The sequence below is a fragment of the Astatotilapia calliptera genome, chromosome 6 (genome assembly GCF_964374335.1).
Source record: "Astatotilapia calliptera chromosome 6, fAstCal68.1, whole genome shotgun sequence".
NCBI classification, from domain to species: domain Eukaryota; kingdom Metazoa; phylum Chordata; class Actinopteri; order Cichliformes; family Cichlidae; genus Astatotilapia; species Astatotilapia calliptera.
The window spans coordinates 14,347,271-14,370,309 of NC_137427.1; the positions used below are offsets into that span (position 1 = coordinate 14,347,271).

Genomic DNA, 23,039 nt, shown 5'->3' on the forward strand with positions numbered 1-23,039 from the left:
CTTAAGTGCTGTCAGTAGTGTTTCTAAGCCTGATTCAAATATTAATTTGCACTATACAACAACGAGACAGGGAGCACAGTGGTGCTGTGAAAGGAGGAAAAAGGCTCCTGTTTCATGAGGCCTGTTTGTGTGCATTATTTCTTTGGAATAATGTGGTAGATAATTTAACGTAATCGGTATCTATCTGTCCAGGTATCGACTGCAGACAGTTAAGTCTATGGCTGGAGTGAGCCTCATGCTGAGGCTCCTGTGGGCCTGTCTGAGATGGGACGACATGGCCGTGAAACCGTCCGCTGCTGTCGGCACCACGCGTACAGGTAGACCTTCAACAGTTCCAATAATCATTTACAGTTTTCATCCATTTTCTGTGAGGAATGGCAACAAACTCCTACAGAGGTGTTATGCTAAATAAGTGCTTCCAGCTACAGCTTGGATTATAAATGTTATTTTTATTTATTTATTTTTCATTTTGAGGTAAGTCCAGATTTTTTTTTTCAGGATTTTATTTCAATTGGTTTCTTTTTACTAACTTGTAATGCAGCGATCCCCAACCTTTTTTGCGCCACGGACCGGTTTATGCCTGACAATATTTTCACGGACCGGCCTTTAAGGTGTCGCGGATAAATACAACAAAATAAAACTAGTACCGGTACCGAAAAAAAAGAAGATTTATTCATAACACACGTGAAACGACCCAGAAAAACCGAGTAAACGACAAAAACGATAACAAAATAACGCTAAAAACCCTGAAAACCATATATTTCACACCCGAACCTCAACTCTCGCGGCCCGGTACCAAACTACTCACGGACCGGTACTGGTCCGTGGCCCGGGGGTTGGGGACCGCTGTTGTAAGGCATGGTAATCTTTCCGGTCAGCAACTGCTGTCTTCCCAAAAATTCCAACTTGTAGTGTCTTTGCTTCTTGATGTCCTCTCTCTCTATACTTATCCCTGTGCTGGCCCAACAGAATAATAGAGAAAACATGTGCAAAACATTTTTGGGCATCACTGTTTTTATGTTGGAGTGCGTTTCCTCCATCTTTTCGGGCTTTCCTCCTCATCACCATACCAACCCAGCCCTATCCCCACTCATTGCTACAGAGACATCAGATACTGAAATCACCACCACCGAGATCATCAAGCGCCGCGATGTGGGACCATACGGCATCCGCTCAGAGTACTGCATACGCAAAATCATCTGCCCCCTTGGAGTGCCAGAAACTCCAAAAGGTAAAACAGACTTTTCTTTTTTCACATTTATTAAAAAACAAACAAAACAAAATCGTCTCATGTCGTTTCTCACCATCAAACACAAAGTGAAACTATTACATTGCTAACTCTTTGTTAATAACAGAAATATGCAAACCTGTTTTGAACTTTTAAACTGTATAAATAAAACCATACTATAAATGTTTAAATACAGTTTTTTCTTTCTTCTGTTTGGTTTCCCTGCAATAGTTGGTTGTTGCTCAGTATTTCAGCATTGGATATGCTGTCTTTGTATTATTTATTGCTAAATATTGGTTTTAAAGGATGTGCAGTCTGTTTTAATTTATATTTTACAAGTTATTATTGTAACCAGGCTGTAAAACTGACACATTTACATGGGCCCCGTTTCTGTCCAATACCAAATGTAATTACAAATTGTCGTCAATCATTTGTTCATCTTTCTGCCAGAAACCCACACCCCACAGAGGAAGGGTCTGCGATCCAGTGCCTTGCGCCCCAAGAAGCCCGAGCCTGCCAAGCAGACTGGCCCAGTGGTGATTGAGACCTGGGTAGCCGAGGAGGAGCTGGACCTCTGGGAGATTAGAGCCTTCTCAGAAAGGTCAGAGTCACAAATTTAAGCGGAATATGTTTGCGCGTCCTGTGTAGGACTAATTATATTAGTCAGTATAGAAACATGCCATACTGAGAGCCAGATATTGTTCCAGAAGATTTCTTTTCAGAAGAAGAATTTTCTGACTCAGCTAGAAGTAAATCGTCGGGTTAGATTTGTGCGAGATATGCTGGAAGGGCTAAAAGTTGATTTCACTGGAGGTTTTTTTTCTTTTAGTATTTAACTCCGTCACTCTAGACATCCTACTTGCATATTACTTAAGAATTTGACAAATTCAATAAATTTCTAATAATCTTTTAATTGTTCTTTTTATCTTTTAACCTTTTTCACATATTCTCATTTCACAGGGTGGAGAAAGAGAAAGCTCAGGCAGCTGAGCAGGCCAAGGTGAGTGAGGTTCAGTTTTTTAAGTCTGTTTTTTCATTTTTATCAATTTATTTTATTTTATTGTATTTATTTATTCAATCATTGATTTATTTTTCAAACTTACGGTAAAACTTTTGTCTTTGTGAGAGTGGGGAAAAAAAGGACATCTGTGGTCCCACCTGGATAAAAAGATAAACAAGTCCAGGTCACGGTATTTTATTGTTTTGGGGCTTTTTTAAAAATAAATAAGTTAATGTTGTGATCAACTTGTTTATTCTTTCAGAAACGTCTTGAGCAGAAACCAGGCTCAGTCACAACCCCAGCAGGAAGTCCTGCAACACCTGCTGCCACACCCAAAGTGATCGTTGGCTCACTGTCAGGCCAGGGCACCCCCGGCACCAAGGTGGTCCTGTCCACCAAGATGGGGACCCCTGTCACATTCCAGCAGAACAAAAACTTCCAGCAGTCGTTTGCTACCTGGGTGAAGCAGGGTCAAAGCACACAAGGTACTTTACAGTGTAACTAATAATCAGCATTTGGAGTATTTTTATAGATTTTTTATAATATCCTGAATACTAAATAAAGTTGTAGGACCTATCAGAACAATGCTTAAGATCTATATATATCAACAGGTGCTGGTACCAGGAAGTGGATTTGTTTTAGAGCTATGTGAACAAAAAGAAATAATTTAAAATTTAAAATCAATTTACAGTCTAACTATTCTAGTCATGGATTAGTAATTTGTTTACTGAACACAAACTGAACCAGTTGCTCACAATTGACTTGATTTACTGCACTTGCAAGGGAGCTGTTTCAGAAGACAAACACACACACACATGCACACAAACAAAAGAGAACAAACTGTGTATGTCACCATGAGCCATAACTGATCTTCATCAAGGCTGGGCTGTTGTTATGCTGGATGCTGGCATCCGTGTCAGAGGTGTTGCTGCACCCTTGCATCTCCATGACAGCAAACATCTGATTGTTCTTAATGGAAATCTCACTGGAGCCACAGAGATGAGGTCCTCCAACTAATCCGACTGCACCCCGCCCTGCAGCTTTTTCAGCCGGACAGTTCCTGTCCCCACACTGCCAGAGGATCGTGGGCTCCTCTGGATCATGAGCACATGCAGGCTCTTACTTAGGCCAGCGTTTAGCTTCATTTTGTTTCCTGTTGACCGTGCCTGGGACATGCTGGGTTCATGTGTTCATTGCACAGCTGCAGGCTGTACTCATCCAGAAATGGAGAGCAAGTCCTTACCACAGTTTATGCACAGACGGGTGACAGCTTGCATCACCTTCAGAGGAGGCCATAATGCATAAATGTCTTAAATATGTTTTGGTGCTGGAGATGACATTTTATTAGGCATAGCTCTTTTCTAATTTTTAATTCTCTTATTTTTTTATTAATTCAACTCCGCAAACTGTAAAGCATTTCTAAAGTGTGTTGATTTCCTGTGTTGTGTCTTAAGCACAGTGGTTATGTGCGTTAATTAGAAGGGAAATATTATTGAATTTGCAGTGTTGCTGTATTTAAGGTACCTTTTGTTTATTTCCTTCCTTTAATTAGGAGCGGGCTCAGAGACCACGGTGGCCACATCTGGTGGGCACACTTTCCAGATTACGGGAACCTCTGTTGGTGGAAAGGTTGTGACCACCAAGCTGCCACTACCTGCCAACAGCAAGATCGTCACAGTCAACGTGCCAACTTCGCAAGGAGGTATTGCTGGTTTTAATAAGTCACACCTCAGAGGCAGACCTCGGGCAGCATTTCTTCTTTCCGTCCATTTGGGGGATGCATGTGTGTTTGTTTTCATTGCCTCACATCAGATCCACACCAGCAGCATTTAAAATGTGTCAGAGGGGCCAAATTAGATCTGGCCCATGAATTGGATGCCATTGTAAGTAATTTAGCGTACTAACCACACACAGAGTTCTCCAGGGGGACTGAGCTTGTCTTTATTCATTTCATAAATGTTATTGGTGCCAGCTGCTGCAAGCCGGACTTTTTGAACCTTTCAAATCAGGCGTTCCTTTTGTCCTTGAATGCGACGGTCAGCGAGCCAACAACACGACTTAGGGGAACTGCAGGGCTCAAGTATCAGGATAGCTGGTCAATATTTAAAGCACTCTTTCAGAATCAGTCACACAGCTGTCGCAGATTCACCATGGTTCAAATGCGACCATGTTTTTCTTAATGGGCATGAAATTACATGCATCTAAAATACTGTATTTAGCTTGGTTTAGATCTAGATTTATCACCCTGCATCGCTGATTTGTTCTCTGATTCACTGGTAGCTTTAGTTTGCTTTTTCAGTTGTTCTCTGGCCCCGTTTCTTTACCCTAAAATATCGTACATCATTTCAAGCATGGCTTTCTAAATTAAGGACATGAAACGAATTGTGAAAACAACTGATGTAGCCAATATATACGTGTGTGTATATATCTTATGATAATAATGGGTCAGAAAAGTGGTTGCGTGTAGTGACAAGCTTCAACTAGCTGACAATTTTAAGGAAAGTGTTCCTGATGTGGGGAAAGAGTTTAATGGCTTCTTCCTTTGTCCATCCTCCATCAGTGATTAAATTGTTTGTTGACAGATTTCTATTACATGAGAATTAACGTGCAACTGAATTATCATTTACTATTTAGTTTGGGGCTTGGTTTCACTACAATCATTTGCATTTGTAGATGTGAATGCAATGCACTTCTGTTTTGTCACTCCAAAGATAAAAATATATATATATTTGTTGCCTGTTTAAAGGGAATGAAAAGTAAGAATGAATTTATTAGGACTGTTCAATATAACGATATATATCGGATGACAATATAAAAACATCTATCGTTTCATTTTACGCTATCGTTTGTTTCGTGGTGTCGCAAAATAAACTGTTTACGGCAATTTCCTTTAATTGTTTTGATGGTCACTGTAGTGGCTATATTAATTTCTTAAAGTTCTCTCTTTCTCTTATATTTAATATAACCACACTACACACGGACAAGCGCATGTTTTTATACGTTGCCGTTAGCAACAACGACGGTATTTTCCACATAAACCTTTCACAACAAAGCTCAAAGATCCTTTTGAGACTTTTCAAAATAAACAGAATCACGTGAAAGAGTATGCCGAGTATTTACGGATGAGAAGCAAATAAGAGCCGTCAGGTGCTAAGAAATAAACCTTGGACTCAAACGTTAGAACAAGCTTTTCCCTGCAGCACGCCGTGTAAAAAAAAAATACTCACAAAGAAAACGGCGGCCGTTACAACTTATGTCTAAAAATGTATAGTTTCATGCATCGGTTAAAACACTCGACTCCAGGTACCTGACGCGCAGCTGGAAACACTTCCCGCAAGTCGAGCTGCCCGAGATTCACAGAATTTACAGAAAATGTTACATTTTTGTGATTTATATCGTTATCGGGACGATAGAATTCTTATATCGGGATATGAGATTTTGCTTATATCGCACAGCCCTAATTTTTATCCTACAACTGTATGCGTTAAATACAACTTAACAGTGGACCGAATGAGAGGAACGTCTTTCCAAACGTAACTCTGTGTGTAATGTTTGAGATGATGTAAAGCAGCAATGCAGAGACTGCTGAAGTTACTGAAGGCGATAAGATCATTCAACAAACGTGGAACTTTTTCAACTGAATTTTGAAAATAATACTAGTAAATATTGTAATTTATGGCCATTGGCTCCTTCTTTAAAAAATATTTTAGTTTCATACACAATTTTTAGGTCCTATGAATTTAGATGAACTCCATCCCTGCTGTATTCTATTTATGCAGAGTATATTATATACTAAGGCCCACAATGTTAACCCAGAACCTTCTTTCTGTGAGGCAGCAATAATAATCACGGCACCAGGTTGGCGTACCGTATTGTACCAGACTGGTCTGCACCAACCCCATTGTGGTGCCCAGTGTGAGCCAGCATGAGTCACTGGTTTGGTGTGGCACACCGTGTCTGCTTCTGTCTTGTTGGCGTGGTATTCTTTTAAGAAGATGTTATTTTGGTTGGATGGTTTTGGGATGGTAGCCTTGTGTAGTCTGAGGTTCTAAATCAAGACTGTGGATTCAAAACTGTAGTATCTGTACGAACGCCTGTGCTTTTGAGCAGTTTGAAATGTCAATATTGACACCTTGGAGGAGACGGTGGTTTGTTCTGGACACCGTCAGTTCTGTCTGTGGCCCTGTCAAATTATAGGGATGAATGTTGCTCAGCACTTTGGAGTTGTGGCCTGTCATGTTGACATGCTTCATTAAACTGCTGACAGCTCTAATGTGAGTCATATCCAGTGCTATTATGTCAGCATGTGCTTTTAAACATTACATCTGTTAAAGTGAAATTTGGCTTCTCTAAATAAACACAAAAAGAATTCATCTGATGATTACAGCGCCGTGCAATAGTCCAGAGTCACGCGTCACATATTTCTATTTTGGTAGGAAAATTAGAAATATGCGCAGCGATGTAGGGCTGCACGATTTTGCATAAAATGAGAATCACGATTTTTTGGCTTAGAATTGAGATCACGATTCTCTCACGATTTTCTTTTCCAATATAAATATTTATTGCACTTATTAACTGCACATCAACTTCGTAACAGTTGAGACTGAACATAAAAACAATAAATAAACATAAAAACAACAAATGTCTCACGTTTTGTGGTTGCCGCAAAATGTTGTACTGCTTGTAATTCCGTCTCCACTGTTGCTCGACGCTGCGTATATAGAGCAGGTAGTGCAACAACAGAAAAATAGTTGCGGGACGGCACCGTGTAGCGTTTGTCTAGGGTGTTGATCATTTTCCTAAATCCCTCGTTTTGCACAGTGTTGATGGGAGCCATATCTTTGGTCAGGTGATAAGTAATAGCCTCCGTAATTTCTTTGTGCCTGCGGGAGTTCGACGGGTATAGGGAAGCGCTGCATAAGGTTCCCGTTATTGATGTTTGGGTGGTTGACCGGGACGGATTTTCTCCTGTCAATTTCTCATCATCCCTGACGTGCTCTCCGTTGTTTTTTCCCTGCTAATTTTAGCATCACACGGCACAGCTTCTATATCACGTGGTATAAGGCTCCGCCCTTGTCATTTGTTGAGCAGGAAGAGTGAGCGCTTGTTTTCATGCAGATTACGTCCCGGATCAAAATGCGGTACAATCGTCGTCGTCTTTTTTTTTTCTTTCTTTAAATCGTTGTCATTTGGAAATGAGATCGCACATAAGTATGAATCGAGATCGCGATTTTGTAACGATTAATCGTGCAGCCCTACAGCGATGTATTGAAACATATACAAAAAATGGAAATAAGGCAAAAACAGAATTTTTACAAATAAGCTGACAAGATTGGTATTCATTATTTGGTATCATCACCTTTTATTCTGAAACACACACTGAAATCTCTTAGGCAAGCTTTCTTGTACTTTCTTGAAGTAGTCTTGAAGAATGGTTCACACTGCACATGGCAAAGTTTCAGCCAATAGCTCTTTGGGAATCACCTTGCTAGTGCAAAATCCCATTTACCCAGAAAACTGTAAAAAGAAGAAGGAACATTACAGTTAATTTTACACACCTCTTTAAATATATATTAAAAAAAAAAGAGGCAATCAATTGAAAATGAGAATGATGCTCACCAAGCATAAAGTGATTTTTCTTGCCTTTGAAGTTACCATGAAGGAGAAACTAAGTTCAGGTGGAGTGTAACCATTTAATGGACATATGTATTTATCCAGCATGACTGTTTGGTGCCCTGTTTGGTTTGGAAGGGCTTAAGGAAGTTAGGCAGGAAAACAAGTTTACCCTGAGGTCTGCTTCCCAGACAGGTAGCCCTCTATAGTAGGATTCCTTTTTTCTTTTTTTTTTCCCCCCTTCGTCTTTTTGAATAAAAGTGTACCTCTCCACTCACCGGAATCCCAACTCCTCGACCTCTCCAAACAGCCAGCCCATAGAAAAGCCTGTTTGATGTGTGTGACCAGAGCAGCAACTCCCTCAGTCTTACGACCGGGCTTAACGTCCCTGTTTGAAGAGGGAAACCCTTGATATATAGGTTTACCTGCTCGGTTGCGGTTGAAAAACCACAGCAATGAGGGAGCAGAGGGAAAAAGAGCCACGCTCTCATGGTTTCCATTTCTGCCGTCAGCTTCACGTGAGCTCGTGAAGGCAGAGAAACCCCGTGAACAGCTATGAAACGCCGGCTTTGTCAGATTAAAGTTAAGAACTAGGATGTGAAATTCATGCATAATATATGAGGGGGTTTCAGGTATGTTGGGGAAAACCCAACTAAGCTTTCAGTGGGCCTTTGAAGATTTTGTTTACCTGCTCAACTAATATTTACAAGTGCCGTGATCAAAAAGTGGCCCTCTAGCAAAAAGAGAAACTTACAAATAATCTATTCAGCAGAGTTAATGTAGGACCGCTGCTTCACATCAGAATTTACTTTAGTTTTGAGCATTTTAATCTTATTAAGAATATTTTTGTTTGTTTGATGTTTGTGTAGTTGTTAAATGTAAAGCAATAAGCAATCCAAACTTACTATTTACATCTTTGTCATGTATTTAAGCCACGTCTTTGCAGACACCATCACGAAAGTATTTCCTTCACGTCCAAATTTTCTTCTTTTCTTTGTCGTTTTTAGACTTGTAAAGCTTCCCTCAGAAACCTCATTCAAATGTTACTCACCTCTAATTTTTTCACCCTCCTTTCTGTCTCTCCACTCCTCTCCTCTCTGCAGGTGTGGTTCAGCAGAAAGTGCTGGGAATCATCCCATCCAGCACGGCAGGAGGTGCCCAAACCTACACCACATTCCAGCCCCGCACTACCACGCTCAACATCAGGCCCAATACCGCGGGCTCCCAACAACAGGTATAGCTGTTGTTTTCTCAGGTTACAGCTCTAGTTTGTACATTTTGTTCATAATTGTGTTGATATATTATTTTCAACCGTGTTTGCCAGTGATGGGAATCACCCAACACCCCACAATACAATTTGATTGCGTTTGATGATGAGCTTTGTGATTACCCCTCTGCTGTAAAAGGCTGATTGGGTAGGCTTACAGCAGAATATCCAAACTACGATAAATTGAGAGTGAGACGATGTAGGATTTTCAAATTGATACCATAGATGTGTCTAGTAAAATCTCGGACTGACGACGATCTCAAGGTCAGAGGTAAAGTTTTCTGAAAATCTTGTGAACAGAATAAATAGAGAACAAGGCAATGTAGGATTTTCAAAGCTACTAAAAATCTTGAACAAGTTTGAATCCCAGTGACATCAACCTCAAGGTCAGAGTTCAACCTTTCTAAAAATTGCCTAGGGTTCCCAAATTTATACCATAGGTGCATCTATTAGGATGTGCCTGCCTGCTTCAAGTCCTCTACCATAATCCCTGTCCCCAAGAAACCTAGGATCACTGGACTAAATGACTACAGACCCGTGGCTCTGACATCTGTGGTCATGAAGTCTTTTGAGCGCCTGGTTCTCTCCTATCTCAAGACCCTCCTGGACCCCCTGCAGTTTGCATACAGAGCCAACAGGTCTGTAGATGACGCCATCAACATGGCCCTACACTTCATCCTGCAGCATCTGGACTCCCCAGGAACCTACGCCAGGATGCTGTTTGTGGACTTCAGCTCTTCCTTCAACACCATCCTTCCAGACCATCTCCGAGACAAGCTTTCCCAGATGAATGTGCCTGATCCCATCTGCCGGTGGATCACTGACTTCCTGACGGACAGGAAGCAGCATGTGAGGCTGGGGAAGAATGTCTCGGACTCCCGGACCATCAGCACCGGCTCCCCTCAGGGCTGTGTTCTTTCTCCCCTGCTCTTCTCCCTGTATACTAACTGCTGCACCTCCACCCACCAGTCTGTCAAGCTAATCAAGTTCGCAGATGACACCACCGTCATTGGGCTCATCTCGGACGGGGATGAGTCTGCCTACAGGAGGGAGGTTGAACGTTTGGTGTCCTGGTGCAGCCACAACAACCTGGTGCTGAATGCCCAGAAGACAGTGGAGATTATTGTGGACTTCAGGAAGCACACAGCCCCACTCCCCCCCATCATCCTGACTGACACCCCCATCACCTCTGTGGACTCATTCCGCTTCCTGGGTACCACCATCACTCAGGACCTGAAGTGGGAGCCCACCATCACCTCCGTCATTAAGAAAGCCCAGCAGAGGATGTACTTCCTGAGGCAGCTGAAGAAATTCAACCTGCCAAAACGGACGATGATGCAGTTCTACACTGCAATCATCGAGTCCATCCTCACCTCCTCCATCACCGCGTTGTACGCTGGAGCCACTATCAAGGACAAACAGATACTGCAGCGTGTTGTGCGCTCTGCTGAGAAGGTGATTGGCTGCAGACTCCCATCTCTGCAGGACCTGTACACCTCCAGGACACTGGGGCGTGCAGCTCGGATCTCAGCTGACCCTTCTCACCCTGGACACAGTCTGTTTGACCTGCTCCCCTCAGGCAGGAGGCTCCGGTCCATTCGCACCAGAACCTCTCGACATAAGAACAGTTTCTTCCCCTCTGCTGTTGAACACATGAACAAAAACCGTATGACTGTTCCCACCACTAACACATGACCCTACGCTGTGTTCACTGCATCATTCCATGTTTGGCACTGATCACCACCTGCACTCATGTATATATCTATCTATCTACTTAGCACTTTTAATTCTTATTCTCATTTTTATTTTCATGTCTATTTAAGCTTAATTTATAACAGTATGTTTGCACTGAAGCACCGCAGCAATTTTCTAATGTTGTAAACCCGCTCAACATTTGGCAATAAAACCCTTTCTGATTCTGAGGCTTTTTTGGTAAGGATGTAACAGCCTCCCCACCAGTTGAAGAGCCCCCCAGTTGGCTCGATGCAACGGAGGCCCCCCGCGCCACAGCTGAGCTCCCATGCACCCACCCGCCCATAACCTTGGCGACACACCAAGCAGGACCCAAGGCCCAGCCAGGGCCCCAGCCCGGAGATGGAGCGTCCCCAGAACCCCACGCCTGCCCCAGACCCACCCAGGGGCCTGGTTGGCAGAGACTGATAATAACTTTATACACATGCTCCCTATACAAAATTTTAAGATACAGATTATGGCAATTTGGGTACTCTGTTATGTATTTAGCCAAAGATGAGTGTAAGAGTGCTGTCTATAGAGAAAACGGTGTAGCTTTATGATAAACACCTTATAGCAAAGTCAAATTTTGTGGAACTTTTTATTTCTTTATTTGTCTTTAATCAGTCTTAGGCATGTTTCTTTTGCATGAACCCAACCTGGATCTTTGACCTAGTTTAAAAAGTAGCTGCTGGCTTTGGAATAATTCATTAATACTGTCTTTATGGATAATATCTTCCAGGTTCTGGCAGGTGGCAGTCAGATCCGTCCAGGAATGACAATGATCCGAACGCCAGTCCAGCAAACAGGACCAATGGGAAAGACGATACTTCGAACACCCCTCGTGGTCCAACAAGGTGATTTACATTCATTTTGGCTGAACAAAGAATAAAGGAGTACTGCTATCTGCTTTGGCAAACTAACCCGATCCCTGAAAGTATATTAAAGTTGCCATCATTGTTATAAATATGGGTGTTTTGGGGGGGATTTTTTTGCACCATTTTGTTTTCGGATTTGATTTTACCCATTATAGACTCTCAGGAATAACAAATTATAGGTTTATGTTGAATAAGTTAACACAGACTGTATAACAGACTCGTTACTGTAAGTAATCATATTCAGTGTCATGTAACACTGTCTCCCCACAAAGGCCAAAGTGTGGCGGGAAAAATGCTGAAAACTACTCAAGTTAAACTACTGGATGAGAGTAAAAGTGACCCACTGTTTATACAGTTTGTTGCCTGGTTGTTAAATTTGTGATATTGTTCTCTTTCAGGTCAGGGTGGACAGCAGGTAGTGACACAGATCATTCGTGGGCAGGCAGTTTCCACGGCAATATCTGCCGCCAGCCCCGTCGCCACGGTCACTGGCCAGGGAGTGGCCAGTCCCAACACAGCGGGACAGGCAGCAGGCCAGACACCACCCGGCACCCCACGAGCACAGGGGCAAGGCCAGGTCAAACTGACCCTGGCACAGCTCACCCAGCTCACGCAGGTTTGTGAGGTCCTGTCATACACAAGCAGCATATCTACAACAGGCAGCATTAAAATGAATTTCCCCTTATTAATTCACGTATGGAAAGTTGACTACTTTCCATGTGCTCTAAACTCTTGCAGCTTTTTTTTTTTTCTCTTACTCTTGGCTCTGTGTTGTCATAGAGAGGGGATATCCTCAGTATGGTCGTCTCAGGCACACGGCTCTGGCTGTGCCACCTTCTGTTAAATCCTTCTGTCAGTGAAGGGCAGGCTGTCGGTATAGAGTTGGCACAAAGCAAAGGTGGCCGTAAGGGGGGAGGAGCTAAATCAGCTTCTCTGAGAGAGTGGATCCGCTGATGGAGCACAAAAGGGATCGGTCTAAGATAAACAAGATGTTTTTTGAGCAGTCAGTCATGCAAAGTGACTCTAGTAGAGGCCAAGTGTAAAAATATAAAGCTGGAAGTGATCTTAATAGGCCTTTTAAAAATAAATAAATAAATGACAAACAGCACTGTGGCCTGTAACCATTTGATCTTGGTTATATATTACACTCATCCTGCTCTTAAAAGTAAGACAAATAACCTGTAGATATACATTTGTCTGTATACGTTTATCTTTAATTGTGTATTCAGATTTATAAATGTTCAGCTTGACAATTTTAGAATATTGCATAACTCCTATTTGATATTAATAGTTTTTTAGGGGCTTTAAGTCTTTCTAAGACAAACTAGGGTTGAAATACTTGGAAATTTAACATTTCAACCAAAAGTGTTGATGTTACAGGACTTATTTTATATTTGTGATTTTTTTTCTTTTAACTTTTATGTTGCAGATCACTTTAACATATATGGTTCTTCACCCAGTAAAGGATTAACTTTACATTCAATGAATGAAAAAGGCTTTACACTCATAAAAATATTGCATTTAAAACAAGACAATACCGCATTGCCCTTGTATCTGATCTGGATTTCTCTTAAAGAAATGGTGTTTTACAATTTTATGAACTATGAAACACAAAGTGGATGGTGCCTTAAACCACATACATGTTTTAAGCAGTGGCAGAAAAGTCAGAGACAGTGGCTCCTTCTGCTTGTTGGCAATTATTTGTTAACATGTAAAATGCCCTTTCTCACAATAGTTTAAAATAATTAAAAAATGATGGACTCCTGTGGATGCATCAGACCCATCAAAAAAAGAGTTCAGATGGGATTTTGGAGGGTTAAAAAGAAGGTCTCGTATACACAAGATGTACGCAGTGCTGATTTTCCTCCTGAACAAATTTCACCTGGTTGAAATGAGGTTTGGGAATTAGTGGGGGAAATAGGGTATTACTACTCCTCAGATAATGGTATGCAATCAACATTTGTTACAACAGGCAATTTATTTTGGATTAGACTGGACTGTAAAATTTTATTTACAAGCTTTCCCGTTCTGCTTCATCCCCCCACAGAAGCAGCAGGCTGGATCTGGTGTGGATCGGCAGGCTGGTGCCAGTGGTACTCAGCAGGCTCTCACGGTGATGGTTCAGGGCCAGGGTCAGACCACCGGCCAGCTGCAGGTCATACCTCACGGGGTCACTGTCATTCCAGGACCTGGTCAGCAGCTCATGCAAGCTGCGCTGCCCAACGGCCAGGTGCAGCGGTTCCTCTTCACACCGCTGGCTTCAGCTGCTACGCCCACGTCAAGCACAGGTATGATAAGAGACAAATGAAGGGCAGATGAGGCCTTTGCATTAAGGGATAAAAAATAAGTGTGAAACTTAAATGTGATGTCTGAATTTAAGTGCATGTCTGCTGTTTCCTTTTTCTCCTTCCAGCCACAACAGCAACCAGTCAGCCCAGCTCCACCTCAACCAAAACTCCAGCCCAACCTGCTCAGCAGGCCGCTGCCCCGATTCAGACAGGGGCAGCCCCTCTGGCCACCGCCAGCACCCCTTCATCGGCCAGCCCTCAGGGCCAGTTACCCCCACAGACGCAGGCCCACATGCCCATCCAGTCTCCTACCTCGCTGCAGGTTAAAACACAGGAAGGAACGACCCAGCTGCAACTGCAGCAGACGTCCCATGTCATCAGTGTGTCTGGACTTCAGCAGCAGGTATAGTTACGACTAGCAAAAAAGTTAACTGCATCCTCAGTCACTCCTTTCCCCTCAAAGATGATGACTGTGACTTTTATTCACATTTAAAATCCTCCAGTGAAAGCCTCACAGCAGCCGGCAGTAAACCAGTTTGCAATTTGGTGCAGTCTGTGGATTTGCCATTGTTTCCCACTTTGAACTGCGATTCAGCTGACAGTGTGATTTGTTAAAATTGTGAATTTTCTGTGTTGTGGCTGCAGGTGTTGGCCCAGCTGCAGGCCCAGCAGGTTGGAGGCACGCTGCCACAGCAAATCAAGCTGCAGCTTCCCATCCAGATACAACAGAGTGGGACCACCTCAGCTCAGGGAGGACAGGTATTAGATTCAGCTTGCTACTCCAGGACTTTAGATCCTCAGAAAATACAGAATGAAAATGCGTTGGATGTAAAATTAAGCTTGTAGCAAAATTGTATTGCACATGTTCTAATGACCCCAATAATGTCATCATTGGGATGAAGATGTTAAATAATCTGATCCTTTATTCCTCTACCTTTTTTTCTGTATTTACAAAGCCACTTTAAAAAAAAACAACAAAACTATCCAATGACTCCCCATTTAAAGCACAAGCTGACTGCCACACTCTGCTTTGCACAGATTGGGAACGTGGTTACCATCCAGGCCGCATCTGTCCAAGAGCAACTGCAGAGAATCCAGCAGCTCAGAGAGCAGCAGCAGCAGAAGAAGAAACAAGCTGCAGAAGCAAAGAGAGAGTTGGCGCTCAACGCAGCCAGCCAGAGCGACATCATTCAGAAACAGGTGTGTATGTACGCAGCTGTCACAGTCAGGTTATCATCTCACTCCAAAACTCCTGGCCATCAGTAAATAAACATTCGTCACCCTTCAACCTGGACTCTGTTTGATTTTACAGCTCAGATCTGTCTTTGTTTATAAAGCTTTATCCTGGCAATGCTTGTCCCTGTGTTTGTTTTTATCTGTATTTGACATTCTGTGCTGTGCTTAATAACAATACATTTCTATAGATAGATGTTGTTCGCATCAAACTGCTGGAAGTTCACGGTAACAGGTCCTTGACTGACCTGTTACCATGAATGTCATACTTCTGATTTTTCGTATTTCCATGAGGTTTACTCCGTCATCCTTCTGTGTCGCATATTCCAGGTGGTCATGAAGCAAAACGCTGTGATCGAGCACCTGAAGCAGAAGAAAACCATGACGCCTGCAGAGAGAGAAGAGAATCAGAGGTTTGCCTCCAGATTAGGGTTTTTTTGTGTGTGTGTCACATGTGCTGCTTTAAAAGTCAACAGGTTAACACTTCATTAGTACCGGGAGGACACATTAAATGGCTTCTCAAAGCAAACATCTAATAAGCCAATCAAATGGTAGAAACAGTACATTTAGGCACGTAGACATGACGATGAAGATGATCGGATGTTTAAATTAAGTAACCAAATGGGAACAAAGGTGGTTTAAGTGGGTGGTTTTAAGTGCTAGACAGGCTGGTTTGGGTATGTAAGAAGTTGCTGAGGTTTTCATGCAGCACTGTGTCTAGGTTTATGAAGAATAGATCACTGAATACAAACATCCAGTGATCAGCAGTTCTCCAACCTCAGTGTAGTTAATGGCAGAGATCAGAGAAGAATGCCCTGATCTGAGGTTCGCTAAGGCTCAGCAATGGAAGGCAGGGAGGAAAAAAAAGAAGTGATGTGCTGGTGCGGGGAGTGATTTATTAGCCCCCTTTAGTGCATGTCTTTGGACCGTGGGTGGAAGCCAGATTACCTGGCTGGAGGGTGGATTTGACTCATAACCCTTAATGCTAATTAAGCATCATTTATAAGTCACAGCTCACCCACATATCGTTCCTCAAATGTCCATCCTGTTGTTACAACTGCATTCCCACTCTCCAATCTCTGACTGAGTTTTTTGGCTTGATGTGTTCACTGTACTGCAATGGCCTCCACAGTCACCAGATCTCAATCCAAAGCCTGCAGCATCTGCATGACACTACTGTGTCTTTGACTTGATACCTTCTCGTGCCCATGTGCACGCTCGTATGCATGCTCCCTGCAGCCCATACGGGATCCTCTTCTCTCTCCGTCTGACTTTTGTCTAACACATTGTTGGGAGGTGCAGAACAACATGGGAACATTTGGACGTGTAACCACCAACAGCTGCATGTCTTCACTGTGACCCTACAAGCAGGCAAATCCCTTTATAAATGACGGGAGTTGTACAATAAAAATATACATCTCTCCTCGACTCCTTCAGGGATTTGTGGTGCCGTAAACTTCAGAAAAGCGACTGAAAAATTAGTCGGAAATTTAAGCCGCCCCATTTTTCACTGCATCATCCCTGTGACCAATCCTACCGTTAGTAGGTCGATATTTTTTTATGCAGAACGTGTTTGTTTTCCAGGCAGCGAGCTACGATTGCTGCTACAAGACCATTTTGTTTACCAAGCTTAGTTAGGACAACTGCAACTGTAAAACAAAAGCCAAAATATTCAAATGCTTAAAAAAATGTTTTTCTTCGTTCTTCCTTTCCTCCTTCCCGTGTTTTTATGTTAGGTAGAATATACTCTGACCTATAGCCGACCCTGACAACCATTTGTTTATGTCCACAGGCACTGTGTAAACACTGTACCCATTCACACAGACCTGAAATACCAAACCCAGACTACCGTGACATCAGTACAGCAGCTCAAGCAGCAGCTGTCTGTCTTTGCTTATTTTTTCAACCTTTTTCCATTTCTTCATGTCATCCTTTTCTCTCTTTTCCTTCAAAACACGGTTCTGTTAGTAATAACGCGGAACTTTGGCATCCGTTTGCATGTTTATGTGTGTCCTGCTTTATTCCTCCACTTTCACGCTGCATTTGGCCTCTGTACTTCAGCAGGCACGCGGTAGGATCCCTGGCCGATCTTTGACCTCAGCAGCCGAGGATGTGTTTGTGTGTTGTTCGCACAAACTCGGCGCCGAACGAGGCAACGGCTTTCGATCTCGTCTGTGAATGTTAGCGAACACAAGTGAACATACTGGGAACACATAAATCGTGTGGATTTATTTGATTTTGCGAAATGAAGCTGCTAACATGTAACTTTCTCCCTCTATGGATTCTCATTTGTTTGAATAACAATGGCGTGGATAACATTTCTTCCTCCTGCATCCAGTCCCACTCTATCTGTTCATCTCTCAACATGCCTCTCTTCCAGTCTTCCAACACTCAAGTCTACTCGCTTGCCACTGAAGCGTAGAGTCTTATACAAATAAACACTAGACAAATAAATAGTCTTCTCTGCATCCGTACAAACATGCGGGTGAGTAATAAAACTAGAGATGATGTCACGTTTGCCTAACACTTTTAGAAATTAATCATGTTTGGCTCAGAATTTAAAAGAAGGAAATGTTCGTGCTTTTCTAAGCAGTGGGCTAGCAGAGGTTTTTGGTGCTAGACACTTTGTTTGAGCTTAAACTCGCCACCTGCTTCGGAGTTGAACTCCCCTTTTGACTTCAGAACTGCATTAATTCTTTGTGGCATGGATTCAGCAAAGTGCTGGAAATGTTCCTCAGAGATTTTTTGTCAATATTGACGTGAGCGTCACAGCTGCTGCAGATTTGTCAGCTGCACATCCATGATGCAAATCTCCCGATCCAATGTATCCCAGAGCTGCTCAGTTGGATTGAGATGTGGACTGTGGAGTGCATTATTCTGGTGGAATGCTGTCAGAATAGGGGTACACTGTAGTCTGTAAGGATGGATGTGGTCATTAACAATACTAAGGAGGCTGTGGTGTTTAAGTGATGCACAGTTGAGCGGCCTAAAGGGTACCAAGAAAATTAAAGAGTGGTTGTTTTTAGTTGTGGTTGTCTTCCTATCAGCTTGAAGCAGTTCTCCTGGAGAACTGCCACTCACTGGATATTTTCTCTTTCTCGGCCCATCCCCTGTAAACCCTAGAGATGGTTGTGTGGGAAAATTCCAGAGGATCATCTGTTTTTGAAATACTCAGACCAGCCCCACATGGCACCGACAATCAGGCCACGTTCAAAGTCGCTTTTCTTCATAACCTGCCTAATATTTCTCAGATTTTAACCCTTACTTGATTGCTCACAGCTGAGAAAGAAGAGATTTGGAGCCAGATAGAGATGAAATGCAAGTTCAGAACCTGAGTCAGAACTTTGTAGTTACATGGATTACACAACTGAGCCATGAAAATGCCCCGCGGGCTTGTTTTCAGAGAAATGCCTTCATTGTTCATTGACACGGACTGCCATTTCTTACATGTGGAAAGCAAAATTTTAATATTTCAAAGTAGCCACACAGGTTGTACTTCATGAAACATAGAAGCATTGTTTGGATTAATGCGCTGCTCCAGCCCACTGGTGTGTCATAGGGATACATTTCTTCCTCTGTGACTTTGACTGTACTGACTTTTTGAATTCTAGCTTCAGATATGTGATAATCCTTTCCCTCCCAGCCCTTTCATCCTCCTCTGCTCTCTCAGCAGGAGTATTATGTGTGTTTAATGTCTTTAAAATGCCACAGCACTTTTTCACATGGGCCTTCATTAGATTTAGTAGAGTTCTGGGTTTTTATTTCTTCTTTTAGCTTTTTTCTTATTAGTCTGCAACATTCACAGTTTCAGCACTTTAACATTAAATACAGTATGCTTTTATGAGTTGTGATTTTTAGTTTTAAGAGATGTGATTACTCTCTTGTTTTCTCTCTCGACCATATTCTGTTCTCATCCTTTCAGGATGATCGTGTGCAACCAGGTGATGAAGTTCATCCTAGACCGGATAGACAAAGATGAGAGGCAGGCAGCCAAGAGGAGGAAGAAGGAAGAGGTTGTGGAGGCCAAGAGGAGGTTAGCCAACGCCAGTAAGCTCTCCTCGCTCCTTTACCGACACAAAGAGAGCCTCAAGATGGAGATTCTGAAGAAGCGGGCACTTCTTGACAAGGAGCTGCAGCTAGAAGCCCAGGTATGAAGCAAGCTTGAGACATGAAAAAATATTAAAAAAGCATAAAGGTTTTTACTCTGGGCGTGATGTTTTAAAGGCAACTATAAAGAACTGGTGACAAATGGCACTAGAATGCCTTTATTTTGCACAAAAAGGGCAGGAAGTGACATTAATCGCATTCGTTTCTGGGGTTGAATTCTCCAGGAGGAGCTAAAGAGGGATCTGCTGCGGATGAGGAGGGAGAAGGAAAGGGCTCAAGCTGCAGCCCAACAGGCAGCCCAGGCTGCCGCCGCCGCCGTCGCTGCCGCCCACAACCAGCAACAGAAAAATATGTCCCACATCACCTCTCAGCATCACCTTAGCACGACTGTCAGCTCCGCACACAAGAGGAAACGGGAAGAGGAGAGGGAGATGACAACGTCAGCCAAGTCCAAGAAGAAGAAAATGATCTCTACGACGAGTACAAAAGAGAGCAAGAAGGACACAAAGCTCTACTGCATCTGCAAGACGCCCTACGATGAGACCAAGTATGATGATGCTCTGTTAAACACTGTCACAATAAAAATACTGTATGAGCGAGTTTAGCTGCATTGGTGACAGCACTAAGCTGAATAAAAAGAAAAAAGACTGGAGACGTGCAGCTGTCCACATTAAAACATTCACAGTTTTTACTGCCCTGATATCAGAGGTCAAAGAATAGACGATGTTCTCACTCTCAGCCAGTTACTCTTTTTAAATGTACACTTATTTTCAGGGTTTTACTCAGTATTGCTCTATTCATCAAGTCCTCATTGAATTAAACCTGTCTTCTATTGCAGAACAAATCCTTCCAATCTCATATGTTTATTTTTAAAACTAAAATTTATTGTATTTATTGACTTACTGTAAACCGGTGACTGTCTACAGTGACACCCGTGTGTCCTCGTTCTCTCTAAAGGTTCTACATTGGCTGCGATCTGTGTACCAACTGGTATCACGGAGAATGTGTGGGCATCACAGAAAAGGAGGCCAAGAAAATGGACGACTACATCTGTGTGGAGTGTAAGCGGGGCCAGGAGAGCAGCACAGAGGAGCTGTACTGCATCTGTCAGACACCATATGACGAGTCACAGTAAGGAGCAAGTTTTTAATTGCTTTAAATTCAGCTTAATGGAGTGTGTGAGAATTTCAGACACAGTTGCTATTTTTGCTCCTTTTGCAATTTCCTTAAACTCATCTTGGTTCATTCATTTTTACCGTAGCGTTTATTTTGAACTGATGAAAATGTGTCTTTAGTATATTTATGTTTTACTTTTTTTCCCTATAGATAACAGTTCTAATGTTTGAAGGTCGAAAGTAGCGATCCAGTTATGTCTGTGTAGGTTCTCAGTCATCGAGGACTTCTTAAATTTCTTTCTAAGCTCCTTAAATCCAGTTATATCAAAATCTGTATTATGCTACGGTTGCACTAGTAAAAACAGTGATTTGAGACACAACAAACACAACAACATCTGGTTTGCCTTTGAAATGGTTACTTGGAAGATGGGGAGGGGGTCTGTGACGACTCACAGTCAGTTGCTGTCTTCAAAGTGACTTTGGTGCATCAAGACAGCAATAAAATAGTCAGTCTGATATCAGTTTACAGTTAATCGGGGTCAAGTTGGCAATTACGTGCAATCTGTTTGGGATACACAAACAAAATCTCAAATCTGTTGCCGTCTACCTTGACAGAAATTCATATTAACTACATACATTCAGAATCCAGCAGCTTGAAACAGAAATTCCTCCACAAATAGTGACGCAGTTGCGTCAGGACAGATTTACTTGCGTAATGCAATAGGTGCTCAGCAACCTCTATTTTACTTATGAATATAACCAGTTGGCAACCCCTTGAGTCAAGTCCACTATTGCAAAGAGATGTGTTGCAGATGAGTTGCACTGGTTCACATAAACTGCTTCAGAATGTTTGCTGTGTGTTTGCAATCTGAGTTTATACATTAGACAGCAACTAATTCCAAACCTTTGCCAGTCAGTCTGAGTCTGGCCTGCAACTGTTTGCAGACAGGTTGCCTTCTACCAGGTGGCCTGTGATCAAAAGCAGCCAATAAGAGTTTGAATGTGCAGCACCTGGAACCCTTTGGACGACCAGTTGGTTGCTGCAGCTGTTTTTAATGGACGGAGTTTATTCATTTGTAAAGAAAAGAATCATTTTTACCAACTGTTATTACGTGTCACCTTGTTGTTTCATTCGGTAAATAAGACTTTCTTAATAAGTAGTTTAAAATATTAAGCATAGACATGAAAAATGGCTTCTTTACTATCCAAGCAAACAATTCTTCTTCTTTTAATTATCAATATGAGCATGTTTCAAATAGGAATCCATCATAAGTGCTTTATATGTAAATGACACCAATCCGTGAGTACTTTTCATCTACTCAGGTTTTACATCGGCTGCGATCGATGTCAGAACTGGTACCACGGTCGCTGCGTGGGAATCCTGCAGAGCGAGGCCAACCACATCGACGAATACGTGTGTCCTCAGTGTCAATCGACAGAGGACGCCATGACGGTCTTCACACCGCTCACCGACAAGGACTACGATGGCCTGCGAAGAATTCTGCGCTCCTTACAGGTGAACTGAAGATTTATAGCTGTTGCACAAGCTCACTTCTCACACGAGAGATGGGGTCATACCCTCCAGCCTAGACTACCTGCTAATGTGTGCTGTGGAAGACAAGGTTGAGTCACAGAAGCTTATTTATGAGGGTCACAAACAAGTACATAAACACACCAAGCAGTATCTGAATCAGCAGGACTGTAGTTGTAGTTTTATTATCAGCAATGGGGGAAAAACACTAACGTAGCTCCTTGTAGCCCCATTACAATGCAAGAGCAGCAAACAAAAAGTCCTCTGTGTGCGTCTTATCTGATGGGTTTGGCTCCCCCTACTTGGACAGCTGCCTGGCCTCGGCGTCTTTTCTGGCTTCCCTTTCTTTTCTCTTTCTTCTCCTCTAATTTTCTCCTCCTCTGTCCAGCAGCCTGTGTGTGTGTCTGTGTGTGTGTGTCTGTGAAATGTGGGAGAAAGTGAGAGAGAACATCTGTGTTGACCCACCTGCTTTCACTGTAATTTTCATGGTGCTGTTTGTTTTTCTTCATTGGTTTCAGCTTTCTCAAGCGCCTTTCTTTGTCTTTATTTCCATTTTTTTTGTCTCTCCCACCTCTGCAGGCACATAAAATGGCGTGGCCATTCCTGGAGCCAGTGGACACGAACGACGCCCCAGACTACTACAGGGTTATCAAGGAACCAATGGGTGAGTGCACTGTTGTGAATTCAGTTATTTAAATTTGTAAATGAACAGTTAATAGCTCTTGTCTTATTTCTAAAACGTTATAGAATCCTATTCTGGATGCATCTTATAGCCTCAATGTTAGAGTTTTATTGTTTCTTTGGAGCTAGAAGTGACCTAACTAAACTAATAAAATATTAGAATTTTACTCCCAAAAAAAAAGCACAAATTTCAAGTACGATTACAAGTTAAAAGTATAGGTTACAGCTACAAGTCTGCAAGTATGTCAGTCAAAGGGGCCACACCCTCAACATTAATTCTCAACAAAATCCAGATAGGCACTTAAACAGACACCAACTATCAGTCACCTCTAATGCAGTCCGATCCCCACTCACAGCTTGACCCATG

General features: G+C 42.5%; 1 protein-coding gene across 8 annotated transcripts in view; it reads left to right on the forward strand.

Annotated features, from left to right (window-relative positions):
• LOC113023948 (nucleosome-remodeling factor subunit BPTF) overlaps positions 1-23,039 on the forward strand; it is a 54,517-nt gene that overhangs the window by 25,154 nt on the left and 6,324 nt on the right. For 6 of the 8 annotated variants that reach the window (XM_026170443.2, XM_026170446.2, XM_080302409.1 and 3 more), the window contains 19 exons: positions 193-317; positions 1,079-1,231; positions 1,679-1,829; positions 2,189-2,228; positions 2,491-2,713; positions 3,781-3,930; positions 8,945-9,075; positions 11,582-11,696; positions 12,116-12,333; positions 13,765-14,005; positions 14,131-14,408; positions 14,651-14,764; positions 15,044-15,205; positions 15,569-15,651; positions 19,161-19,386; positions 19,570-19,892; positions 20,303-20,476; positions 21,784-21,976; positions 22,571-22,655. In XM_026170443.2, coding sequence (XP_026026228.2) covers positions 193-317; positions 1,079-1,231; positions 1,679-1,829; positions 2,189-2,228; positions 2,491-2,713; positions 3,781-3,930; positions 8,945-9,075; positions 11,582-11,696; positions 12,116-12,333; positions 13,765-14,005; positions 14,131-14,408; positions 14,651-14,764; positions 15,044-15,205; positions 15,569-15,651; positions 19,161-19,386; positions 19,570-19,892; positions 20,303-20,476; positions 21,784-21,976; positions 22,571-22,655 — 3,185 coding nt within the window. The remainder of the gene's footprint in view (positions 1-192; positions 318-1,078; positions 1,232-1,678; positions 1,830-2,188; positions 2,229-2,490; positions 2,714-3,780; positions 3,931-8,944; positions 9,076-11,581; positions 11,697-12,115; positions 12,334-13,764; positions 14,006-14,130; positions 14,409-14,650; positions 14,765-15,043; positions 15,206-15,568; positions 15,652-19,160; positions 19,387-19,569; positions 19,893-20,302; positions 20,477-21,783; positions 21,977-22,570; positions 22,656-23,039) is intronic. The other 2 variants (XM_026170445.2, XM_080302411.1) reach the window with 1 other exon arrangement.